The 23481-nt window shown below is 38.6% G+C and overlaps 1 protein-coding gene and 1 long non-coding RNA gene across 7 annotated transcripts in view; one reads left to right on the forward strand and one right to left on the reverse strand.

The window, feature by feature from the left end:
- Positions 1 to 14677, forward strand: part of SLC35E2B (solute carrier family 35 member E2B) — a 40562-nt gene extending 25885 nt beyond the window's left edge. For all 6 annotated transcript variants that reach the window (XM_050931650.1, XM_050931653.1, XM_050931654.1 and 3 more), the window contains 8 exons: positions 231 to 757; positions 1549 to 1684; positions 2526 to 2653; positions 7017 to 7137; positions 9445 to 9498; positions 10338 to 10410; positions 12723 to 12868; positions 13583 to 14677. In XM_050931650.1, coding sequence (XP_050787607.1) covers positions 433 to 757; positions 1549 to 1684; positions 2526 to 2653; positions 7017 to 7137; positions 9445 to 9498; positions 10338 to 10410; positions 12723 to 12868; positions 13583 to 13829 — 1230 coding nt within the window. In that variant the 5' untranslated portion in view covers positions 231 to 432 and the 3' untranslated portion in view covers positions 13830 to 14677. The remainder of the gene's footprint in view (positions 1 to 230; positions 758 to 1548; positions 1685 to 2525; positions 2654 to 7016; positions 7138 to 9444; positions 9499 to 10337; positions 10411 to 12722; positions 12869 to 13582) is intronic.
- On the reverse strand, positions 6388 to 23401 carry LOC127038766 (uncharacterized). Its single transcript, XR_007770796.1, has 2 exons — positions 22952 to 23401; positions 6388 to 7144 (listed from the first exon to the last, which is right to left on the reverse strand). It is a non-coding gene; the product is annotated as an uncharacterized LOC127038766 (long non-coding RNA).
- Positions 23402 to 23481: the final 80 nt, after the last annotated feature.

Genomic DNA, 23481 nt, shown 5'->3' on the forward strand with positions numbered 1-23481 from the left:
CTATCCGGAGCACTTCAAAAGCTGTGTTTAGGCAAGATTTTCTTCTAAGACTTGATAGCCTGATCATGCTAGCAGGGAGAAATCAATTTTTAAAAAATGCAACAAATACAAATCTTTATCTTCTTCATAAGCTGCAGATGCAAATGGCATTTCTCTGATGTGAAATATTCGGAACATGAAAGTGTACTCAGATAACTGTGAACTCTTTCCTTCTTTTTTTAAATCTTCAGAAAATGCAGTTGACCACTGGAAGGAAGTATGTGAAGTTTATTTCTAAACAAGATGCTGTCTGGAGGACCAAATAAACGTTTGTGGACCACTGAAACCAGAAGATTAATTACATGACATTATTTTTGTCTCTTCACCATGTGGTTCAATACTAAGTAAACGTTGCTTTATGTGAAGACCAAACAGTAGCCTTCTGACATCAACATGTCGTCTGTAACAAACACTCAGACGCTCGTGGACCTTGATCCTCCTGTCCTTGAGGAAAAGTCAAAGGGGAAATCATTATTTCAGTTGGGCCCCCTCTTTGCTAGCAGGAGTGAGAAATTTGTGATTGCCAGGAGTGACAGTGTACCAGAAGAAAATGTACTGAAAATAACCATCACCGAGACTACAGTCATTGAGTCGGACTTGGGCATCTGGAATTCTCATGCTCTGATCTACCTCACATTGTGGTTTTTCTTCAGCTTTTGTACCCTTTTTCTTAACAAATACATTCTTTCACTGCTGGAAGGAGAGCCCAGCATGCTAGGTAATTATGATTTTCATTATAAGCTTCAGTTCCAATAAAATATTTGAGTGTCAGATTCTGTGTGATAGACTTAAACTGATAAGTGGTTTGTTCAGAGTGAGAGCAGCATGATCAAGTGGTCTGAACACAGGACTGGGATCTAGAAATGCCTAAGTTGTAATTTTGGCCTTGACATGGACTCCCTCTGGCTTTTAGTGAATCTGCTAAATCTCTGTGCTGTTTCCCCCCCAGAAGGTGGGATAAAACTATTTCATAGGGATTATGTGAAGATTTGTAAGGTAATGTTTGTAAAGTACTTTAAAGAGGAATGCTGTGCAATTTTTGTATACAATGAAACTTTGTAGTCTATTGAGTGGTAAAATTGTGTTTTTAGGATTGTTGGTTTTTTTTTAACTTAAAGTCTAATTTTAAATAAACTTTATATTCTTATCTCCAAAGACCTACATGGATCTAAGGTCTCACTGAATTGCAAAGGTTTGGTCTTCATATGACCATGAACAATAGTTGTGTTAACGTACCTGGTTTTAAAGGAATAGAGAGGCACAGTAACTATGAACTAATTTTTATAGGCACACAGTGAATCGTCCATCTTTGTCTCTTATCCTGCTGGTCATTTCAGAGAGAAAGGGCTTTTACTAGAATTTTATGAAGCTTAGAGATAAGCATCTATATTTGTTGACACCTACCAAAGATCTCTGAAACTAAATTGATCTAATTTGGTATCTAGGATAGCTTGGTATTTAATGTTGTATTCATCTTCTGACCTCTCTTGGTTTCTCATTTTTCCTTAGGTGCTGTTCAGATGCTTTCAACCACTTTCATTGGCTGTATAAAAATGTTTGTTCCATGTTGTTTGTACCAGCACAAAACACGTATCTCTTACCCTCCCAATTTCATCATGACAATGCTGTTTGTTGGACTGATGAGGTAAATGGTTGAATATTTCCAGGGGGGCAGTATAGGTGGTAGCACTGTGTACTGCCTTGCAGGAGACCCACTTTCACGTCTCTTCTTCCTTCATGAGAAGGGCAGAGGGCATTGTTCACCCAAAGTATTTTCTCAGAAATCTCACAATGATCCATCTGTCCTTCATTTGCTCTTTCTAAACACCTCTTTTCTTCTGACAACAAGTCTTTGAAACTTTCTTTGTGCTCCATCGGTTTTAATCCACCATCTCAAAAAAAACCTCTCTCTCTTTTCTTAATATTTTCTTTTGGTGATGTGATGTTTCTCTTCTCTTTAAGACTAATACTTTGTTTTCATTCAGGACTACCAGTTATTCTGATTATTACTATTTATTGTGGTGATGCTGTGTCCTCCTGTTATCCTTTCCTAGCAATTTGTATCAGAAGTTACTTAAAATATTTATAAAATTACATGTTGTTGTTTTTAAACTTACACCTTTTAAAAGAAAGTATTTGCTATAGCCTTAGACAGAACAAGACTATGTATCATGCCTGATGAGAGACTATTAAAACATTGTTTGGGCTCACCTTCACTTCAAGTCTAAACTGGGAGCAGCTATTGAATAGAGTCTTTCAGCACTGTTGTGTTTTATGATTTAAAAAGAAACTGAATGGAAGCTATCTTTCATTCTGATGAAACAGGAAGCTAAATGTAGCATACATAATTTAGTTACTGTACCACAAATGTGTATATTTAAAAATTGTGGCACAGGAACTAAATTATTTTAAGCATCTAAAACTAAAATATGCCTTTTAAGCATTGTTTTACTGTCTCTGCTTGATTTTGTATGTCTCTCTTTCAGGTTTGCAACAGTGGTTTTAGGTCTAGTAAGCTTGAAAAATGTGGCTGTTTCATTTGCTGAAACAGTTAAAAGCTCTGCACCTATTTTTACTGTCATTATGTCCCGGATGATTTTAGGCGAATACACTGGTAAGTAGTTTGTTGGAATGTAATCATTTTGCAATGTAATTGGTGATTGATAAAGAGATTCCATCTGAGTTGTTTAGTGATTAATGCTGTTGGAAAAATTGTCCTTATTGAACAGAGTCTAGACTGTAAATTGAGCAGACAAGGACCTTTTTTAAAGTAATTTGTCAAAGAACAGTGTTGGTTGCAAATTTGCTTTTTTGAAAAAAAAAATACTGTTACAATTTTTTAGATACCATATATACTCGATTATAAGCTGGTTCTTTTATAAGCTGACCCCTCGAAGATGGATAAGTAAAAATGGAAATTTTTTATAACTCGTTCATACGGCGATCCTATAATTCAGGGGTTAGCAAACTTTGGCTCCCAGTCCATCAGAATAAGCCACTGGTGGGCCAAGATGGTTTGTTTACCTCAAGCGTCCGCAAGCACGGAGGTAAAGCTAAGTAAACAAAGTGTCCCAGCGCGCCAGCTGCTTACCCTGATGGGCTAGGACAGTAACTGGTGGGGGATTTTTTTGGGGGGGAGGAGAAGCTGGGAGTCAGAACAGTAAGCCCTGTGACCACCCCCCACAAGACCCCACTCCTAGCTTGGAACCCCCACACTCTCCGCAACCCATCCCTTCCCACCTTATCCGGCCAGCCCCGGAGCTGCAGCTGCTTCAGGGGCTGGGAGTAGAGCAGCATGGCCTGGAGCAGAGAGACTCTGACCCTGCCTCTTCCCTTCTGCTCTGCTGGCTGTGCTGCCTCTCCTTGCTCCTTCTGTGTGTGGGCGGGGAGGAGGCGCTGTGTCCCACCTTTCCCTCTCTATACCCGTTCATAAGCTGACCCCCTTCTCTGGTGCTTCCCTTTTTTACTAAAAAAAAATTTGGCTTTGCGATAAATTTTTTAAAAATTAAGTTTATGTATATGTTCCTCCCATGTGGAAAGCTGCTGATCTAACAAGCATTTTAAAAATCTTGAGTGTCTTCGCTGTGTCCAGCCTGAGGCTAAAAAATAAAACTGGCCTCTTACGTGCTTTTTCATAATCACCACTGAATTGCAATTGCATTCTAGTCTTCTAGTTTTTGAGAGACTTTGCCTTGATCAGCAGTGTGCATTCTTCCTGACATGAAGTCTGAGGGGGAGAGGATTGAATGAAGCCAGAGGAAGGAGGATTAGCACAATTGCAGGGCTGGAGGGCAAATAATAATTTCTTCTGCCAATTTGAGGACATTGACAAGGAAAACAAGGCTGGAGAATATCAATTTTAATTTACCTCTGCAGGCACATGTGCTGGTAACTCAGTACACCTATAATATCTTTAAATGCAGGTCAACAGCTTGTCTGAAATCTCCTTTGATTGAAATTAAAATATCCACTAGTTTTGAAATGACAGGAGTCATTACTAAACAAGTTAAAATAGAGCGCATTCATTTTTTCTAAATTTGTATTATCTGACGCATGTCGTTTTGGATGTACAATAGTGTCAAGTAGAGCTGGATGAATTTTTTTGGCTGGAACTTTTTTCACTGAAAAATGCAGATTCAGCATCACTGAAACACTTTGTGATTTTCTTTCTGGTTCGGTGAATTGTTTTCAGAAAAAAACCCTCTCTGTCGCAGTTATTCATTTTAGAAAGACAGGGTGCGTGAAGTAATTGAGACATGCCCCAGAGTACAGTCTGGATTGTTGGATCGTTGTACCCCCTTAACTCTCCAGTCTGCAGTGCACTGTGCCCTGCTTTGTTCTGTAAGCTGCCACTCTGCCCACTCACCCCAGCCCTCCAGCATGCAAGTCACCCCCAGACATATACCAGAGTGCTGTGCACAGCCACTCTTGAATTAGATACAGAGTGACACCTGCATACTCCAAGTCCAGACTTGCACCCCAGAAATGTCCATTTTACACTGCTTAAGACCCCTTTGATCAGAGTAAACTCATTAATTAGTCTGTCTTTCCATCAAAAGGTATGAATATGTAACAGCCTTTGTAACCTGAGTAGATTCCCCAAACTTCAATCTAAACCACACTGGCTTAGATAAAACATTAAAATAAGTTCATTAACTACAGAAGGATTTTAAGTAATTATAAGTGGCATAATCATAGAAGATCAGAATTGGTTACAAAAAAGAAATTCAAGATAAAATCGCCGTCTAATTCCTAAAGTTTATCAAGTTAAGTCAGATTTGAAGGTTTCTCTGACCCAAAAGCCTACAACAGTCTGTGCTAACTGGAACAGGAGTACTTGTAATTGAAACGATTATATGGGTCATCTCAATTATCACTTCAAAAGTTTTTTTTCTCCTGGTGATGATAGCTCATCTCAATTGATTAGACTCTTCCTGTTGGTATGCATACTTCCACTTTTTCATTTTCTCTATATGTATAAATATCTCCTGTCTATGTGCATCCGAAGAAGTGAGCTGTAGCTCACGAAAGCTTATGCTGAAATAAATTTGTTAGTCTCTAAGGTGCCACAAGTACTCCTGTTCTTTTTGCGGATACAGACTAACACAGCTGCTACTCTGAAACCTGTGCTAACTGGGAAGCTCTTCCAGTTAGGACCAATTCTACCAGTTCAAATGTTTCTTTGTCTTCCAAGTGATCTTGTTGCCTTCAGTATAGGTTGGGGAGGAGTGCGGGGCCTGATGATGTCACTGTCCCTTATTTTATACTCTCCTTCAGGTGCTAGAAAAATCCTTACTATGCCCTGGGGTTAGGCAGCCCCAGTGGCGGATTTGGAGTTAGTGGGGCCCTGTGCACTACTTCATTTTTGCCCCCTGCCCCCTCCACCCCAGACCTAGCCAAGAAAAAGATCATTCTCTTATGCTGCCCCCCCCCAATTCTTTTTTCTTCATCCTCCTCCTATATTATAAATAATGGGAAGTAAATTAAAATAAAGTGAGGTACCTTCATTGGGATAGGGGGTTGGGGTGCAGGAGGGGTGAGGAGTCAGGCTCTGAGAGGAAGTTTGGGTGTGGGCGGCAGGCTCTGGGCTGGGGTAGTAGGTTGGAGTGCGGCAAGGGGGTGGCGCTTACCTCAGGCAGCGCGGCTACCAAAGCCACTGGCACACACCCCTCTGGCAGTGGTTCCTATGTGGGGTGGGGGCCAGTGGTTCCTGGCCAATGGGAGCCTCGAAGTTGGCCTTTGGGGCAGGGGCAGCGTGCAGAGACCCCCTCAAGAGTTGCAAGGACATGTCAGCCACTTCCAGGAGTGGTATGGCACGGAAGGAGGGAGGCAGAGCAGGCAGGGAACCACCTTAGCCCTGCTGCTGGCACGTCTCTGCGTGCTCCTTGAGGTGAGGGGGACAGTGGGTCTCTGTGCGCTGCCCAGGGTGGGGGCAGTGCATGGAGCCACCTCCCCCCCAACCAGGGGCACGTAGAGACATGCCAGCAGCCGGATGCTTCCAGGAGCAGCCTGGGGCCACCGGCCATAGCATGCAGGCAGCTTGCCTGCCTGAGCCCTGCTATGCCACAGGCTGGGACTCAGGTGCAGGTTGTCAGATGAGATTTGTCCAGCATTTTGGGGGGCCCCCTCTCGGTAGGGGCTCTGTGCCACCGCATGGTTTGTTTCATGGTAAATCCAGTCCTGGGCAGCCCCATTGCCTGTGTGCTCTGCATTCAGTTCTTCATATGAATTGAAATTTCTTGCTTTTGTGTACCTGAGGCTTGACATGCAAGACTTGTGTTAACAGTTCCTTTGTTATTTCTACGGAACTGGTCTGTGGGCATTTCCCAGACTCTCAACACATTTCAGTAACAAACACAGCAAAGTTTTATAACTTCATATACAATGACACACATATTTCAACAGGACAGTAATGGCCACAGATTATGACATTTCCAGTGACACCTCACAAGGCACACATGGTACAAAATATATTATAACCAGGATATATTCTGGAAAAATCAGACCCAAAGAAGAGCTCTGTATAAGCTTGGAAGCTTGTCTCTGTCACCAACAGAAGCTGGTCCAATAAAAGTTGTTATCTCACCCACCGTGTCTCGCTAATTTCCTGGGACTGACAGGGCTACAATAGTACTGCATACAATGATTCATTTTGACATTTTTGAAATGAAACATTTTGATTTTTTTGAGTTTAAACAGCTTTTCATTTTGAAATTACCTTCAATTTTATTTTAAAAGATGCAAAAACATTAAATACTCAAAATAGAAACACAGTTTTATGTAGAACAGAACATTTTGTTCAATCTGAAACAATTATTTTTCAACTTTTTCCTTTTGCTGAAATTCCCCCAAAATTAGTTTTTGTGTTGACCAAAAATGATTTTTTTTTAATTTGGAACTGCTAGCAAACATAAAAATCCATTACTCACACAGCTCTGGTTTAAAGCCAATTTTTAATTTATTTTTTTCACTTACAGGATTGCTGGTGAATCTGTCTCTCATTCCTGTCATGGGAGGATTAGCTCTATGTACAGCCACTGAAATCAGTTTCAACATTCTGGGTTTTTCGGCAGCTTTGTCTACTAACATCATGGACTGGTGAGGCCTGATGAAGGTTGCATGTAGAGAAGAGAAGGAATTGTTAGTTTACAAATAAACTAAGCCATATCTTCTCCCAGACTATACAGTTCAGCTGGTGTTTCCCATACAGTATATTAATTCTTGGTATTCAGAGAATTATTTCTTAATAGAAGGCATACTGCTCTTAGAGATGAGAACGCCATACCTGTCAGAACACAGTGGATAAAGAATAGAACAACTCCTATCCTACAAAGTCATGTACAATTGAATTATCTCCGTTCATGACTCTTGACAAAGTCTATTTACCAGAGATTTGTGACTAGCAGTGTCCTGGTTTGTAGCCTGTGGTAGCTTTTTCTTTTAACTACCAGGCGGAGGGTGGGACAGAGCCAATCAACTGCAGGTTCTTATTGCTAGTGAACTCAAATGGTGAATATACATTGCTTATGTTTTCTAATAAAATATGTGACCATGTTATGGAAGAATTGCAAATGCATAAAACTAGTAATGCAAAAGTATGTTGCAACTAATATATTATGGCAGAGCACTAGCAACTCTAAACTTAAGGTTGAGCAGATATATATTTTTAATGTTGCTAATAAGATAATTGAAGTACTCTAAGTTAGGTAACTGAGAGAATATTTTAATATGCTAGGTTAACAATGAGTTCGAATAACACATGAAAATGGAAAACTTCAAGCATGGTAAATCGTTATTGACTATAGTTAAACTATAGTAATCAGAAAGCCATGACAGTTTTCTGATACACTTATAAGAACACTTTTCTCTCTGTAAAGAAAGCCTTTTCATATCCTATTGCAAGGTAAAATGAAAATTCAGAGAACTTTCTGATTCTTAAATGTGTTTAAGGCAGTCAAAATTATCTACAAAATTCTTTAGTCATGTATCTGCATTAAATGGTGGGCAATTCAAAAATAATCAGTGTAATAGACTGCTGGGAATTTTTGTTTACAAAATGTCAAATTCTGTCATCCAGAATTGTTTACAGAGGACACTGGTTCTTGCCACTATTGTTGTATTTGGATTAGTATTCGTGTCCAGCCTCTGTCATTTCTGTTAAAAGTTTTGCCTTTTAGATCTAGTTGGGGTCCAGATATCCTTATGTTAAAACAGAATAGGCAGACAAGATGATTATAGGCCTGATTCTACACACTTGTTCATTTGTATTCACTTAGCACAAGTATAAATAAATAAAACCAGGTGCAAGACAGAGATGACTCTAGCCTCTCTTTCAAATAATTTCTGTCTATATCTCAAGGTAGATGCAAGTGCAGGCATGAAACGGCTGTGTGCATCTTTTATTTTTAAAATTATGTACCTGCAAATCAGGTGTGGTGCTTCTGCTTTTGGTTAATTGCAGTGTCGTAGATTAGTCTGAATACTGAAAACCTATGCACTCATTTGTTCTAAATGCCCATATCAGTGCACAACACCAATACAGGCTGGATATTCTTGCTTTGTATTAATTTTTATCACTGTTTCCTAGAGCACAGCTGAACAGTAAAAGAAAAATAAGGAGTATTTTAGTTCCGTTCTCTATGAAGCACTTGAAAATTTAAAGTCTAAACCATTTATATTTAAAATGTTAACTGCAAAGGAACCTTACACTGCTTCTGAATGTTAAAAGTTAATAAGGCAATGCAAAAATGTAAATTAGCATTTTCACTTGCAGTATGTCAATATTTATATGGAATGTGTAGTGTAGATTGGTGTTTTGTATATATTTCAAAGACAGTAATATGAATATGAGACTTAGCTGGTTAAAAGAAAAAAGTAGTGCAGTTGGGAGAATATTAAAATAAAATAAGGTTGTGATAACTTTATAATTCTAGGAAGATTTTGTTCAATACAGTAATTGTGGTATAGTGCCTTCTGTAATTCTCTGATCTCACTTTATTTCTTTTTAAAAAGTTAATTACTTAATAGTGAATAGTGTGCTATTTATAAAATGGAAAATTAAAGCACATTAATTAAATTTAAAACAGGATATCAAAACTTTCTAAAGTATGTTATGGGATATTCATTTTATCTATATCTACATATATCTATAGATAGATATACCGCAAAAGAAGTTAAATTGCTTACTAAAGGCCTTTTTTCTGAATGCATCTTTGTTCTGATCTGTATTCTGTTTAAATGCATGAAAACCCAGTGTAAATCTGAAGTTGTATATGACTGTCAGCAAGTATTTTATCGAAAACCTCATTTTCTATCTTATGGAAATTACTGTTAAGTTCATTGTTTGTTTCATCTGTTCACTATAAATGGCGCCTACAGATCAATATTCTGATTTTGTTTCCCCAGTTTGCAAAATGTTTTTTCCAAAAAGTTGCTCAGTGGAGACAAATATAGGTTTTCGTAAGTATCTACAATATTTCAAATATACAGCTTACAGAAAGGTCCCAGGAAACATCAGGGAACCACTTGTTTATAGTCATGTGGGACCGGGACAAGACTTTGTCGTCTCTATGTAGTTTGCTGATGACAGGTGTATCCTACATACTGTACTTTAAATGACTGTGTGTTAGGAGAGGGAGGAAAAACTTTTGTATCCAAAATATCCATAAGCATTTGCTGGGGAGATGAAATCATGATCAACCAGAAATTCCCTCAGGATACCTAAAATGACAGTCACCTACTCCCAAACACAAAAATAACTCCTTGGGGCCCAAACCTGGAAGCCCTCCATCTGCATAGAACTCCCACTGCAATCACTAAGCTTGCAGAAACAGGCCCTTAATTTCTATTCCACATTTTAAAACTCATGTACATGAAGGTGTGAACAATACAGAACGCATGAATGAGTAATCAATTATTGCAGCAAATTCTGCCTATCCACAATTACAATACCTTTGAAAACAAATGATATAAAATGTTAAATGAACACTACAGTGTTTTGTTCAGAAGTAATTCCATAAACATAATTTTTTAAAAACTGAATTTGTTTTTTAAAAACAGCTTGCCTATTAATCAAGGCCATCTTAGCCAGCATGGAAAGCAAACTTTGTTAGTTCTATAAGAAATTTTTTGAATTTGTCTTCCACAAGGCTTTTAGCTGATTTTAAAAGGTTTTTTGACCACTGTAAAGTGTCAGTGCAGATATATCTATTTAAATCTAATACAGCTTTATTTCTGTTATAGTTAAGGAAAAGCTTTTAAAAACATTTATTTTTGTTTTATTTGATTTCCATTTATAGTGCTCCAGAACTTCAGTTTTACACAAGTGCTGCTGCAGTTATTATGCTCATTCCAGCTTGGATATTTTTCATGGTAAGAATTTTTATTGGTTAACAAAGATTAATTTTGCTGTTTGATTTGTGCATATGGCTAACTTTCAGTTTACTTTTCCCCTTCCTTACAATCATGCTGACATTCACCCGTTCACTTGTGGTGGTTAAGCAAGAGATCCAGAAAATGTTTTAAGAAGCAGTTTCATGTAGACATGACAAATAAACCAGAAAGATAAAGTTTGTTTCAGGAGTTTAGGGAGCAAGTAATTTAGTCTGAATAAATGCCTCCAAAGAAGCAAGGTGGATGAGGGAATATCCAAAGGGGCAAACACATGAAGACTTAAAAAATAAATCCTAATGTTTGTAGGCTTCTTGGATAATAGCACTTTGTATTCACATGGTACTTGCAACCTTAATTATAAAAGAAGAAATTGAGGCATAGTAGATACAATCTGTTAGAGGCTAGGTAGAACTGTGTGGTTCCTAGCTCCCATTTATGTGTTCCAACCATTAAACTGCATTAACCAAATGCAGCGGAAAAAAAGTTGACTTAATTAACATACATGAAAGTATGATATGCTGTGGGAAAGACAGTGATAGAACAGCGAAAATAATGGTTGATAGACCTGTCCTATTACCTTATGTACGACAACAGAAGAGAGAAATGCAATCATAGTTTCAGAGTAACTGCACCCATATTCCCCTCCATTGTCCCTTGAAGTTACTTACTTAAGGTGTCTGGTTCCCTAGCCATCACCTCTCTTGAGGTGGAGACTTATGTTTCTCTACCCCTAGACTGGGGTTTGAAGGCTGCACAGTTCCCTGCCTTGCACTGTAAGGTCCCAAGCAGGCCAGTCTGCCTACATGCCAGCACTTGTGCTTTGTTTTCTCCAACAGCTATGAACAGTGTATTGCCAGCAGCTACAAATTACTTCACAGCTCCTTCTAATCAAGTACATTTAGTCTTAAGGCAAAAGCATTACTGAGAAAACTTATACAAAACAATGGAAGTTCCTATACACATGCTGAAAGCTTATTAGAGGTCACACATCAGAGTTATGGGGCCCTAATAGGACAGAGTTCTTCCAACCCTTCAACAAGGGTTTCCTTCCCCACCCCCGACAGAAGATCCTGTTTGCTGGATCAGAAAGAAGGTCCTGAGTCATTTTAAATGCAGTCCTTTTATGCCAAAACCCTTTCTTTCTTTGTTACTTGGTCTCTGGAAAATCCAGTTTGAACCACCATGTGTGTGGATCCCAAGGGGTGGTACCTCTCTGGATGTGTTTAAATCGTACATGAGTCATCTTAATCACCCCCTACTGGTTTTGGTTCCTGGAAGAGCTTTAATGATCCTCCACCATGCAGTAGATCACAATCATGCATACAATTCCTGGCCCACAGTGTTATATCAACTTAATATATGTTCCACCAAAGATACTGTAGGCAGTTACAATATCTGCAACAAAAGCAATTATTGTAACCATGCTAGCTAGATTAAAGAGGTCTTCAAAAATATCCCCATGCAGTGCTTGGACACATTAGTGTTTGATTCAGTAGATGCATGGTTCTTGGTTCTCTTTAAAATCCTCTTATGTGATCACCATTTCATTGGTGTTTGGGGAGGGAGGAATACAAATTATTTTCAAAAAGTGATGCTGGGGGAGAACCTTAGTTTTAAATCTGAATAAAAACAGCTCAAATACAAAGGAAGGAAGAGAGCAGCAATAGTGAGAGAACGTATGCCTCTAATTCTGATTACCATAAATTCCTGTGCTAGGTGACTACAACAGATGGGCAGACTTTAGGATCTTTACAGGAATAGAGAGCTCTTCTACTGAGTCACCTGAAATTTTGGTGCTAAAACCCTTAATTAGTGGAATTATAATAGCTGGTTAAGATCTCAACATGAATTCAGGGTAGATACTGAGGGGGGATGAGTTTGGACACTAACTCATGGTCAGTGTGCTCTGTTTATGGTGGGTTAGGAACTCAACTCATTGTGAATGGGCCAAGTCATCATGACAATCAAATTACATCAGCAGTTACAAAATTAAATCTGACATCACTTTGGGTAATACTAGGTGTCAGGGTTGGTGGAGGGTTAATAGAGAAGCTTTTTGTTGTAACACGTTAATATTCAAAGGAGGAAATATCGCACAGGATAAGTGACAAATAATGAAAAGTTCAGATAGATAAAGCTTAGGCTCTCCTTGCTCTCTCCTGCAGAGAAGATAAAACATGAAGGGTATAAACATTCCATCTCCTACTTCTGAAAATTAGCCTATGTTTGCTTGTAAAAGAAAACAGCACACAGCTAGATTCTTAAAATCCTGTTACACTCTTTGGCTTTAGGATGTGCCAGTGATTGGGAAAAGTGGAAGGCGTTTCAGTTACAACCAAGATGTCATTGTACTGCTCCTAATAGATGGAGTCTTGTTCCATTTGCAGAGTGTTACAGCATATGCCTTGATGGGAAAGATTTCTCCTGTAACTTTCAGGTAAAACTGTAGATTTTGTGTCAAAATTATGGTTCTTTCCTTCCTTGGACCATCTCATACTGGTAACTGATTGAAAATGCTGTACGGTGGAATAAATACATTGTATATGTACTCCAAATTAATTAGGATGTTTTCCAAATCCAATAATCAAACATAGGGCCAAATCCTTGTACTGTATGAGAAGTACCACTGGTTGCAAAGGGACTACTGCTTTTGTGTGTAAGGGAAACAGGATTTGATCCTTAGCATTATGCATGTGGGACAGGTATGCACAGTTCTTAGCTTCATTTCACATAAATAAGCAACCACATAGGGATACACTTACAAATTGCTGAACGGAGTTTTAGGTATGTGATTCTAATTTTAAAGTATTTGCTGATACTGCCAGTTTTCTGGTGGGAATGAGTAGGTGAGTGGATTAGCCAAGGGAGAATTAGTGACATTCTATTGTATGTTTTTAAAAAAACAGCATGTCTCTTGGTGACTTTAATTATTCCCATTAGCTCTCAGTATAGGGATATTACACAAATATTATTGCTGATACTTAAAGGATTCCACAGTCATTTTTAATTAGCCTAAGCAGGAAAAGTGGTATCTGGCTTTCTGCAAGATAAAGCACCAAAAGATCTAAGTGTGATGGAGCATACTGAATATATTGTGTGTGGCGAATGTCAAAGCCATTCAGTCCTTAATATTTGTGTTTTGTTGTTTCAGTGTTGCTAGTACAGTGAAGCATGCGTTGTCAATCTGGTTAAGTATTATTGTGTTTGGTAACAAAATTACAAGCCTCTCAGCCATTGGGACAGTTCTAGTAACAATTGGCATTTTGCTATATAACAAGGCAAAGCAACATCAGCAAGAAACAATACAAAGCCTGGCAGTGGCAGCCCCACAACCCTCACAGAGCACAACTGAAGATACCAAGCCACTAATATCCAAGGATTTAAAGCCATATGATTGATATGGCTCTTAATTGTTCCACCACAGCCTGACACAACTCAGAGGAACTTTGCCTTAAATGGTTGCTACCCCAGCTGTTGACAATGCTTGGTTGCTGTGAATTCACAACAGGTGAAAGAATGGACTTTGCTGCAGAGAGGGGAAAAAAAGGAGAAAATCTTATAAGCCCTGGTTTACTAGAAACTGACATGTAGAACAGAAGACCAAGAGTAATCCAGCATGGTAAACATTGGCTTCAGACTCCTTCCTTGACTCTGCAAATAAATAACAAGGCTATATTGGAGATAAAACTTCAGTGTCAGACGGAAAAATAACTTGTACCCCAGTCCCACCAAAGTAATGTGATAACATGACCCATCCCTGTTTTCTGCATGCTTGCAATAGGATGAAACTAGTGCATAGGAAAAAGATGTCTAGTTGCCACTTTTCGTAAACATCCTAGACTGTTTTTGTGTGCGTGGTGAGTATCTGGAAGAAAGCACTTTGAAAGACAAAATCAGTCATTTTCGTTTACACAGCTGTTAGTGTAAACTATGAATATGAGCAGCTACTCTTGAGTATAAAGCCAGCAAAGAGAATTTGTGCTTTCCTTTGAAATTTTCTAACAACTGGAGCATTGCAGTTTGCCTGGGTGCCGACCACATTCATGTGTCTGCAAACTGAAACACACACATATGCTTATATACTAGGAGTCAACACAAATAAGTATAGTTGCTATCAGGCAAAAACCACTGGAAATTTTCAGAAATAAATGAGGCATCAGCATTTCCATAGTAAGTACTGTCTTAATTTTAAAAATAAAAAAGTTTCCTTTGCATTGTAATTTATCATAAAATATTTTTAAGGCAAGTGGGGAATGAGTTTGATTTTTCTTTTTTTAATTTATAGGAAAGCAGTAAAAAAACAATAGACTTCTTGAAACTCGGCGCTACAACTCTGGCTTTAGCTTTTGTGCTCAAGTATTTTAGTATGTCCTCTTACAGTGATACAAAGTCAGAGTGGATAGAGTTTAAGGGTAGAGTTTTAACCTTAAACTGAGAATATTCTGGCATCTGTTTCTTTTAACAGGTTTTTTTTTTAAATTTTGCATGATATAGTATTAAAAAAAAATTCAGTGCTTTGAGAGAAAGAAGGTAGAAAGCTTCAGCTTCATTTTGATTATTTCACATTTAAAAAATGCTAAATCTTTCTTCATTGTTGTTAGGATTACAGCATAGGCCTCTCTCTCCATAGGGCAGCCACCGTCATTCATCAAGATTTAGAAATTTCCTACAGTAACTGGTGTAGTCCTGGTTTTACTTAATGTTAGTGAAACCAAAATCAGTGCCATGAAGCACTGTGTATCATGCCATCGACATGTCCTAACTTTTATCAGACAAAAATATAGCAACTTGCTCTGTATACAGTCAGATTTATCTCTCAAACAGTGTGGAAAAAAATAGAATCCTACTAAAGATGTAGTTACTAGGAAGGGACGGTCTTAAAATGTCTTTTACAAGTGGTGGATTTGCTCACTTATATAGGGCTTTTAATATAAAAGAAATTGCCCTTTCAACTGCTAACAATAAGTTATTTTCTCCAGTAGACCAAACCATTAAAACTACAAGTAACAAACCCATATAAGATACAATCTGGGGATCATGAAGTGTTTGGGCTGTGAAAAACTGGGAACAAAAAACAAAGCTAAGGTATTATTCTCAGTGTTAATCCTTTTTTCCGCCTACACACTAATGTTTGCACTAGCTTTATGTCTGCCCATCTGACATGATCTGGAGAGTAGCCTCTGCTGTAAGGTCAGGGATATTGGGTCCACACCCAAACAAAGCTATTCACTGTTTAAAAATCCAGTAGTTAATGTAAAGTGGACATGTTGCAATATAAAACTGTTTCCTTTTAGCTGTTAGATATGACTTGCAACTGTAGTTGTCGCTTTAGACCTGTTTACTTATTTGTGCAAATCTGCTGCATGTCTAGATCCCTTTAGGGAAATAAAAAATTAAGCTTAGGGTTCTGTTTGACAGTATGCTAGCTTCAGAAGAGTCTGTCTATATGAAAGAGCCTACCATCTATCCTATAATAAGTTGAGCATAGTCAACAGAATTTATTGGACACATTCTGCACATAGCCAATTGGCATATGTTTCCAGCGTGGCACTATTTTTCTCATCTACACAAGGGGCAAACAGATCTGTAGCTCCATTTGCCATGTGACAGCTCAACATCTGGCCAAATAAACTATGTGAATGAGCCAAATTTTTGATGAATGTCATCTAGATGCAAAGCCCTAGGTAAAACTGTGCACTGTGAGATCTGACTCATTTCGAAGTTCTGCCTTCCAATAGCTGATTTAGCATTCTGCCAAGAACGTACAGTTGCAATTTCACTGAGATTTTCAAAGACCAGTATCACTTCTTGGCTTACATAAAGGTAGATAATTGTCAATAATTGTGCATGCAATCAATATTTTAACTAACATTTTTTTATAGCAAGTACACATCTTCCATAAACTGCCATTTTAAGATGTTATATAAGTGGCTTAATGAAAGCATTGATTTTTTTTTTTTTAAGCTTGTCCTGATGTAAGTTACCCAACGCATTATTTTCATTGCCGGTTTCTTTTTGGTTGCATATATGCCTTTTTGTTAACGAGAAAATATGTGAACTGCATGCAAAGATGGATTGGATTTGGATCATTAGGTGGCTCAACAGTCAGGCCTTTGAGGTCTATTAAACTCCGAGAACAGAGTTCTTTAATGTTCTCTCTTTGGAAAACATGACAAATGTCCTGTTGCCAAAGAGTATAATATGTTTGTTTGAAAACCAAAGGACATATCCTTATTTTGCATGCGTGATTTTAGTGCATCAGAATAAATATATAGCCTTGGATTTCTGGAATGTCATAGGGCCTTCAACTAAACCATTGTGTAAATACCTAGCTAATTTGACAAGGATGGTGATACTGAAAGCCACAGGGTAAACAAAAATCACAGCAGGCTAGGGCAGGTATTTATTTTAAAATCCCGCCGCCTCACCCCCAACTCTAGTATGGCATACTGATGCTTGTCTGAAGGGACCAACTGACTTGCAAATATAAGGAAACAGATAGTTCTGCATTTTGTATTTTAACTATGATGATACTATCCCCAGAACTGCATATCCACCATCTGAAGATGTGGTTAATAAAGCTGCTGTCACACAATGATTATTATATATATTAATCTCCCCATGGATATAAAATGCTGGGTTAATTGTAATTAGGTTGTGACCATTTCATCTTGAATCCCTTTTTTCCCTTATGACTAGTGATCCCAGTGTTCTAGCCACGCTGCAATTTGATCTTTCTCTAACTTTCCTATAAAGATCTGAGTAGCATTTGTCGCACAAATGAATTACTGTGAAGACTCCATTATATTGCATTGACTCTGCTGACTGGATTTTAGCATAGGTGACTTACTTAAGTAGCCATGAGGAATAATACTTTATTAAAATATGAATCAAAGCTGATATTTGTTTGTTTTTTAAAAGGCAGTTATAGCTCATGGCCCATTCCTGACTTTTATTCAGGTTATTTTCTGCGGGTTATTTTCCCTGTGTTTTCATCTTTTAGTGGGTGTAGGTTAGGGATGTAAATACTGTTTAAAAAGTTAACCGTTTAAACTATTAAAATTATATTGTTTAATCGGTTAACCAGTTAAACGGAGAGGTGCTGGGGTTGGCTGGGTGGCCTGGGGCTGGGGCTGAGGTCAGCTGGTCTGGGACTGGGGCCACTCTGACTGGCTGGCCCAAGGTTGGGGGTTAGGGTGGGTTAACCAGTAAGACTAATGCTTACTGGTTAACCATTTAATATTTTATATCCCCAGTGTAGGTGCTTTAAGTTTACCCTCATACCAATAGCAAGGGATAGGTGTCTTGAAAATAACTCGGACATTTTTTTTTTCTCTTGTTCTTTTCCCAATCACTGCAGATCTCTATAATCACTCTTGTGTTTGTCTTAAGGAATGAAAATGCTCCCAAGCCCAGCCCAACATGATGCCTCAGAACTGGGTTGGATGTTTAGCCTTTCTTTTCAACATAACCTTCAAACTGGAATGATTATAATGGAGGCATACAGTGGAATAAACTGAGTTTCTCTTGAAGCATAGCATGTAAAGGGTGGTGGTTTTCTTTTGGAGGTCATGGAAGCCTGGTCTGTCTGTTAAGCAAAGGCATTGTGCTTTTCCCTCTCAACTCCATAATCAGTTCTGTTTTCTAACTCATCACACAGGTAGCTCCTGTCTCCTTTTGAATGTATATTAGGACTTATCTTAGCCACTGTGTGGGTAGGGCCATGTGGGCAAAAAAAGCCAAATTTGTATTTGGTAAGCTAGTATCGCTGCAGATTTGAGGCATGAATCAGCATTGGGTGTCATGGAATTTACAATCCTATAAATATGAACACCTGTCCATTTTTTTTGCATACACTGTATGGGTAACATTACATAGGGTTGTCTTTTTTTAGGGTCTTATTCAGCTAAAATGGGCAGTGAGGCAATCAGCCTGCAAAATCCACACACTTGGCATCTAATTCACCTAAAAACAAAATTATACCTTGCAATTGTGGCTCAGATTTGCAAATAATTCATAAAGCTTTTTAAGCCTCTTCTAGAAAGCTGAATACGTCATGCCTATTTAAGCAGCATTTTACTAAATTAATGGAGCTTCTGGAACCACATTTTGCTAGTCAAATTAGTAACTAAGAAAATATGAGTCAAACTACACCAGCTGGGCAGCTCACTGTTTTTAGGAGAGAATCAAATGACTACTTCTCTATTCTATCAGTAAGGGATGGAGAAGAGAAGAAGGAGCAGGACACCAGAAATGGGCATCAGTATCCACTTTGAGAGAATTTCAGTTCCTGAATTGCAATAAGGCAAGGCTTGCTGGAAGCCTCAGATAGCTGCTGTGGTTCAGCACCCCCAGAGCCAAGTTTTTGCTAACTAGTCATTGATCAGGAGAAAGAATCAGTGAATTGCCATTTCAATGCAGGCAGATGGATCTAAATGAAGATTTAAATAAGTGTGTTACAGAAGAGAGGAATTTATAAAGTGGGTAATAGTAGGGTGAAAAGACAGCAAGTGAGAAAAATCGGGACCCTTTTTTTTCCAGGGGAAACAAGATAGTTGTATATGTAAGACAGAGCCCCTAATATCAGGATGATCCCGATAATATCAGGATGTCTGGTCACTCTAGCTAAGGGTATTCGCTCACCATTCAGCAGCCCTTTAAATGGAAGATACCTTAGTGTCTGAGAAACTTGAAAACATAGTAGCTCCAATTGCTGCTTCTATGTCAGGGCCAAACCTTTATGTATTTGATACCAAACTACAAATGTTGGACTGAAAAACACTGTACATATTATTTTGTAGGTATTTTGTATAGTCACAATTCCAGTATTTATGTAAGATAGGACATTTGAGTACTTTCTAAAAAGAAATAAAATCCATCATGCGTAATCAATTAAATATAACTGTTAATTCTGTTTGTAATACATATCTGATCCTGTGGATTCCAATCATCATTATTCCTGTGTATGATGCAAACAGACATGATTAAACATCCTCATTTTTTACTTATTCTCGAAAAGAATAAAATTAATGTATAATGTTTTTATTATTCTAAGAAAAAAATAAAAAATTCCATCATGTAAATTTCTATCTGTGAATGTGATTATTTAAATACGTATGAAAACTTTCTTCAGTGATCCGTGACTGTACCTTGGTAATGCAGCTGAAACTCCCAAACCCCAGGCATACTGGGGACGAGGAGGAAACAAACCAGCCTTTTTCTATTAGACAGTGTAAATCTCTCTCTGGGGAAGGTGTGGCACAGTGTATTCTGGTGAGCAGAGCAGCTGACAAGTCAGGACTTTTAGGGATCGCAGTTAACTCTCATAACTTTTAGGGTATGTCTCCAAAGGGATTTAAAAAAAACATGGTGGCCTGGTGAGCTATCTCTGGCTCATGGGGCTTGGGTTTTGGGGCTGAAAAATTGCTTTGTAAACAAAATTGCTGGAGCCTGAACTCTCGGATCTGCAAGGGTTGATGGTCCGAGAGTTCAGCCTGGAGTCCAAGTCAAAATGTCTACACAGCAATTTTTAGCTCTACTGCCTGAGTCCCGTCAGCACAAGTCAGCCGATCTGGGCCAATTGCAGCCATGCTGCAGGTCTTTTATCTCTGTGTAGACATACCCTTAGGTTCTAAATGCTGTCTGTAGGAGTGGAGTGTGGTCTAATGTTTAGAGTCTGGGACTGGGAATTGGGCCATCTGAATGCAGTCTCATTTCTTCTACTGAACTGCCTTGTAACCTTTGGCAAGTTGCTTAATCACCCTAGCAATTTTTCCCATCTGCAAAATAAGATTAATAAATTTGTATCTCATTGGGGTGAGGGTTCGTGAGGCTTAAAGTTTCAATGCTTCTGTTTGACAGTACTAATTTTTGTTATAATTGTATAATTAAGCTAAATTTCACCTTGATTGGGTTTTGTCATCTAATTTCTTAGTCTGTTCTAACCATGGCTTTCTTCATCTGCTGTTTGTTTTTGAGAGTGCCTGTTTTCAAGTTCTAAGCACCATTGCGTCAGAATTTGTAATGCTTGTTCTTTCAGTGTGCTGCCTCCTAGTGTGCATTCGTTCGTTGATCTGTGACGTTTATATGCTTTACTTCAGCTTTTGCATTATTTGGATTTCTTGATTTTGTTAATTCAATGTCTTTCTAACAGTGATGCTCTAGCTCATCAAAAATTGCTCTAGCTCAACTGAAATTAGGATTTGATGCAAGAAATTATTGGTTAAACTTCTGTGCCTTTGTTTCATGCCAGAAGTCAGACTAGATGATCATAATGGTCCCTTCTGGTCTTAAAATCTAAAAATCTTTAACATTAACAAAGGATGGTGCCATGATAAATCTGGAACCTGAAGTCATCTTATTTATGGACAGAATATGTGCAATAAAAGCTGAACCAGATAGAGGCACTCTAATGTCAGAATGATGACCCAGATTATAACGAATGTATCAGTACACCTGTCCTGGCTTCTCTTGACACTCGCAGTGAAACTCCTAGTTGTGGTGTGTTTTTCACTATGGACACAAACACGTTTCCTGTAAATTTCCAATCCAGAATGAACAGGTAAGGCATCTTGTGTGCATTTAGGTGGTGAGCTGGAGGTAATTAGTACCTCCTAGCTCATTACAGAGCCACAAGGAAAAATTTTAGCTTAAGTTGTTAAATAAAATTTAAATATTTTATATAAGAAATTTGGTTTAATAGAGGTTATTGAGAATAAGCAAAATTTTGTTTTATGGGAACTTTACCCTTAATTTCTACTAGGGCTGTTGATTGATCGCAGTTAACTCTCGCGATTAACTCAAAAATCCGCAGTTTTAATTGCACCGTTAAACAATAGAATACCAATTGAAATTTATTATATATTTTGGATGTTCTACATTTTCATATAGTATTCTGTGTTGTAATTGAAATAAAAGTGTATATTATTTATTACAAATATTTGCACTGTAAAATTATAAACAAAATAAATTGTATTTTTCAATTCACCTCATACAAGTACTGTAGTGCAATCTCTTTGTTGTGACAGTTCAACTTACAAATTTAGATTTTTTTGTGTTACATAGCTGCACTCAAAAACAAAAATGTAAAACTTCAGAGCCTACAAGTCCACTCAGTCCTACTTCTTGTTCAGCCAGTCGCTAAGACAAACATGTTTGTTTACATTTATGGGAGATAATGCTGCCCACTTCTTAATTATGGTGTCACCTGTACTTTTGTAGCCAGCATTGCCAGGTATTTATGTGCCAGATATGCTAAACATTTGTAGGCCCCTTCATGCTTCGGCCACCATTCCAGAGGACACGCTTCCATGCTGATGATGCTCATTAAAAAAATGTATTAATTAAATTTCTCACTGAACTCCTTGAGGGAGAATTGTATGTCCCCTGGTCTGTTTTACCCACATTCTGCTATATATTCATGTTACAGCCGTCTGAGATGATGACCCAGCACATGTTCATGTTAAGACCACTTTCACTACAGATTTGACTAAGCGAAAAGAAGGTACCAATGTGAGATTTCTAAAGATTGCTACAGCACTCAGCCCAAGGTTTAAGAATCTGAAGTGCCTTCCAAAATCTGAGAGGGACAAGGTGTGGAGCATGCTTTCAGAAGTCTTAAAAGAGTAACACTCCGATGCAGAAACTACAGAACCTGAACCATCAAAGAAAATCAGCCTTCTGCTGGTGGTATCTAAGCAGATAATGAAAATGAACATGCGTCCATCTGCAGTGCTTTGGATTTGTTATCAAGCAGAATCCCTCATCAGCATGGATATGTCCCCTGGAATGGTGGTTGAAGCATGAAGGGACATATAAGTCTATAGCACATATGGCATGTAAATATATTGCAACACTGGCTACAACAGTGCTATGAGAACACCTATTTTCACTTTCATGTGATGTGGACAAGAAGCGGGCAGCATTATCTTCTGCAAATATAAACAAACTTGTTTGAGTGATTGGCTGAACAAGAAATAGGACTGAGTGGACTTCCAGGCTCTAAAATTTGTTTTATTTTTAATGTAGTTTTTTGTATATAATTCTACATTTCTAAATTCAACTTTCATGATAGAGATTGCACTAGAGTAGTTATATTAAGTGAATAGAAAAATACTGTTTGTTTTTGTACAGTGCAAATACTCGTACAGTGCTCACTTTATATTTTTTATTACAACTACAAAATGTAATTGAAATCACTATATTTGAAAAATGTAGAAATCAAAATATTTAAATAAATGCTATTCTATTATTAACAGAATTTTTTTAATTGCTTGACAGCTCTACTTTCTACTTCTAACATTCAAAACAAATAGCTGTGAAGAATAAGCTATGGTGTCAGTTTTTTCTTATTTTGCACATGTAATCAGAAAGAATTTAACGAACGAAAAGGTAAAAAGATGGAATGCAGAACAGGACTTTCATGCCCAGCGCGGTGGCTGAGAAGCATCACTGTGTATGGACAGGCACTTGGCCAGTTTAATCATTCGAATGATAATAGCAGGATCTGCAAAGGACTCACTAATGGCACTGCAAGAAGGGAGGCAGTGTCCAGTGCTTACGAAATAGAGGACAGGAACTCCGGCCTGTTGCCTTCTCCGCGCTCTGCGTGGCCCAAGCCAAGGCTCCGTGCCTCAGTTTCCCCATTTGTAAAAGCCGGAGAGCGAGCGTTTCCTCCGCCGGTGAGACTGACCAGCAGCGCTGTGCGCAGCTGCCAAGTGCTGGTAACAAACACAACATCCCACGCAGCGGGTATTCACCCACCGGAGCTCATGCTCCAATACGTCTGCTAGGCTGTAAGGCGCCACGGCACTCTGCTGCTTACACAGAACTGCGCCTCCTGGAGTCACCTCCCACCGGGACCCTTCCGTCTCCGCTGCCGCCCTGGGAGGCGGGGCCGCGCGCCGGCCGTGTGGGCATCGCTCCACCCCGCCGGGCCTAGACGCTGCCCCGCCGCCGCGCGCCCGCCTCTCAGGCTGCCGCATGCGCCTAACCTAGGTTGATGGCCGGGCCAATTGCACCACGCGCCTGTCCGTACGTCATCAGGATGCG

Source organism: Gopherus flavomarginatus, chromosome 21 (assembly GCF_025201925.1).
Source record: "Gopherus flavomarginatus isolate rGopFla2 chromosome 21, rGopFla2.mat.asm, whole genome shotgun sequence".
In the NCBI taxonomy this organism is placed as follows: domain Eukaryota; kingdom Metazoa; phylum Chordata; order Testudines; family Testudinidae; genus Gopherus; species Gopherus flavomarginatus.